The sequence below is a fragment of the Atta colombica genome, unplaced genomic scaffold (assembly GCF_001594045.1).
Source record: "Atta colombica isolate Treedump-2 unplaced genomic scaffold, Acol1.0 scaffold228, whole genome shotgun sequence".
Lineage (NCBI taxonomy): Eukaryota > Metazoa > Arthropoda > Insecta > Hymenoptera > Formicidae > Atta > Atta colombica.
Window position 1 is genome coordinate 242,460 of NW_017259325.1, and position 2,690 is coordinate 245,149.

Genomic DNA, 2,690 nt, shown 5'->3' on the forward strand with positions numbered 1-2,690 from the left:
TCTTTCCTTTTTTTTATTTTCAGTTGAATTGCATGATGTTTTTGAATCTAGTACATTTATATTCTTAATTTTTGAATTGTGCAAGAATGGAGAATTATTTGATTATCTCACGTCGGTCGTGACACTTTCTGAAAAGAAAACGCGTTATATCATGAGACAAGTATTCGAAGGAATCCAGCATGTACATAATCAAGGAATAGTACACAGAGATTTAAAACCTGAGAATATATTACTTGATGATAATTTGAACGTGAAGATAACTGACTTCGGATTTGCCAAAATATTGAAACATGGAGACAAATTAGAAGGTCTGTGTCATTTTTTTATATGTACTCCAAGTCTAAAGGATTAAATGTTTGATATATTTTACAGACCTTTGTGGTACACCTGGCTATTTAGCACCAGAAGTATTAAAGTGTAATATGTTTGAGAATACAGATGGTTACGGATATGAAGTCGATATGTAAGATTTCTTCAGAGTTAAAAAAGTACATGCCTATATACATATATAAACGATACACAGGCTTTATCATGAATATCATCAACATACTAGTATACGATTAAACACATACTAGTATATGATTAAAAGATATAATTCCATGTGCGCATGTATACATGCATGAATTAATTTTTAACTCTCCGAGTGAACACGTTAGGATCTAAAACAAAATTGTTTCGAGATGTTTCTGCTCGTAATTGTAAAACCAGGAAACCAAAAAGTCGATTGTGTATCTTGAAAAACGAGGTAAAAGAAACTTCTAGATTTCTATTGTGTTTTTTAAGGAAAATGGAATAATTCTGCTCAGAATCCATTTCGATTTGTTCCATGATCAAGTATTAAAATACACAAGCGACCTTCTATCTGTCTGGATTTTTACTTCTTCCTAAATTTCTAAAAGAAAGTATGTAGATATTATAATAGAAGAGACTCAGATCCCACACTGGTCCCAGAATCATTTTGAAAGACCATATCGTTGAATGTTGAGCAAATAAAACAACGGACGTGTCAGAGCTCTGTAACCTTTTTCCATAAGAAACAATGTTAATTATTTAAGAAAAATTTTGATAAATCTTTCCTTTTTATTGTCTCTTTTATTCATTTTTATTCAAAATGAATATTTTTCAAAAATTCAATAAATATTTATTAAAATATATCATTGATTTATACACACACACACACACACACACACACACACACACACACACACACACACACACACAATATAGATAGCTGTTTCATAATTTTTTTTCAAACTTTAGGACCTTTGGGAAAATAGCGTCGGACATAATAGAAACTATTAAAAAGATATCGAAGAACGTATTCACTCGTAGAGTTAAATATATTAGTTAGTTTCTTGCGAAATATAAGATTCCATTATATTTTCCATTTTTGTTCATGATGTAATAGATGGGCTTGTGGCGTGATTATGTTTACACTATTAGTTGGCTGTCCTCCATTTTGGCATCGAAAACAAATGGTTATGCTTAGGAATATAATGGAAGGAAAATATTCATTCACATCTCCCGAATGGGCTGACATAACAGGTAAAAATGATTGATAAATATTTATTATAAAGAAATGATAGATTAAAAAAAAAAAATATCAATATATGTTTTATAATGTTATTTCTAGAAGCTCCAAAAGATTTAATAAGAAAGTTGCTAGTTGTTGATCCCAAGAGAAGAATTTCTATAAAGGATGCGTTAGAACATTCATTCTTTCACACCGTCGTAAGTACTTATATATAATAACACTAAACTACCAAAGAAAATATTATCTTGTAACTTCCAATTTAAAATGAAAAATATATATACAAAAATATATATACAACCTTTCTAAATAACTAATACATACTTTATGCACTATATTCGACTGTAAAACTATGATATTTTGCCAATAATTGGTTTCGCTTTATTTGTTTCTGCTCACTTCAATTCACATTTCAAAATATATTTACACTCATTTAAATACAAGATGTTCTAGGAAGAACATTTCTTTTTTCCTAGAATATCCTGTACATTACAATATTTTTATATCTAATAGTAAAAATTATAATACGCACAGCAAGAAGCAAAAAAATGCACATGCATAAGATTTAATATTTTATTATCGTATATGAGCAAATATGAGGTTTATAAACAATTACACGTTGCATACAAAATTATTAATTTTCTATCTGCTTTATTATTTATTGTTTTTTATTATTTTTATTTTTGATTAATAAAATATCTTGTAACAGATAAAATTTTTAATATATTTTAAAGTATAAATAATTATAAAGTATAAGTTATTGACCTTACAGCTATGGGATCAAGACATCGCTCCTCTAAAACGTTCTCTGTCATCTAACTCGCGACGTCTGAGTAGGATATCTCAATTAGCTTTGGTAATTAATTTACTTTTCTTTTTATTTTGTTTGGTAGCAACGTTTATTGATATTATTATTATCATTGTTTTTAAATTTACTTTGATTATTTTTATCATTTTTACATAATAAAAAATTAACATTTATTTTATTTTAGTTGGCATTCTTTGATTATGTTAAAATTATAAATAAGATTGGCAGCATTATAATAATGTTTGAAAATCAACATTGACAGTGGCAAACTAAGCTACTTATATGTATATCTAATTAATTAAGCTTGTGCGTGTGCTTGTATTCACATGTATATATATATATATATATATA

General features: G+C 27.5%; 1 protein-coding gene across 2 annotated transcripts in view; it reads left to right on the top strand.

Annotated features, from left to right (window-relative positions):
* The window catches only part of LOC108688343 (phosphorylase b kinase gamma catalytic chain, skeletal muscle/heart isoform), a 4,407-nt gene that overhangs the window by 765 nt on the left and 952 nt on the right, over positions 1-2,690 (top strand). Inside the window, exons 3-7 of one of the 2 annotated variants that reach the window (XM_018194569.1) lie at positions 24-308; positions 373-463; positions 1,409-1,545; positions 1,634-1,731; positions 2,304-2,387. In XM_018194569.1, coding sequence (XP_018050058.1) covers positions 24-308; positions 373-463; positions 1,409-1,545; positions 1,634-1,731; positions 2,304-2,387 — 695 coding nt within the window. The remainder of the gene's footprint in view (positions 1-23; positions 309-372; positions 464-1,408; positions 1,546-1,633; positions 1,732-2,303; positions 2,388-2,690) is intronic. The other variant, XM_018194570.1, reaches the window with a different exon arrangement.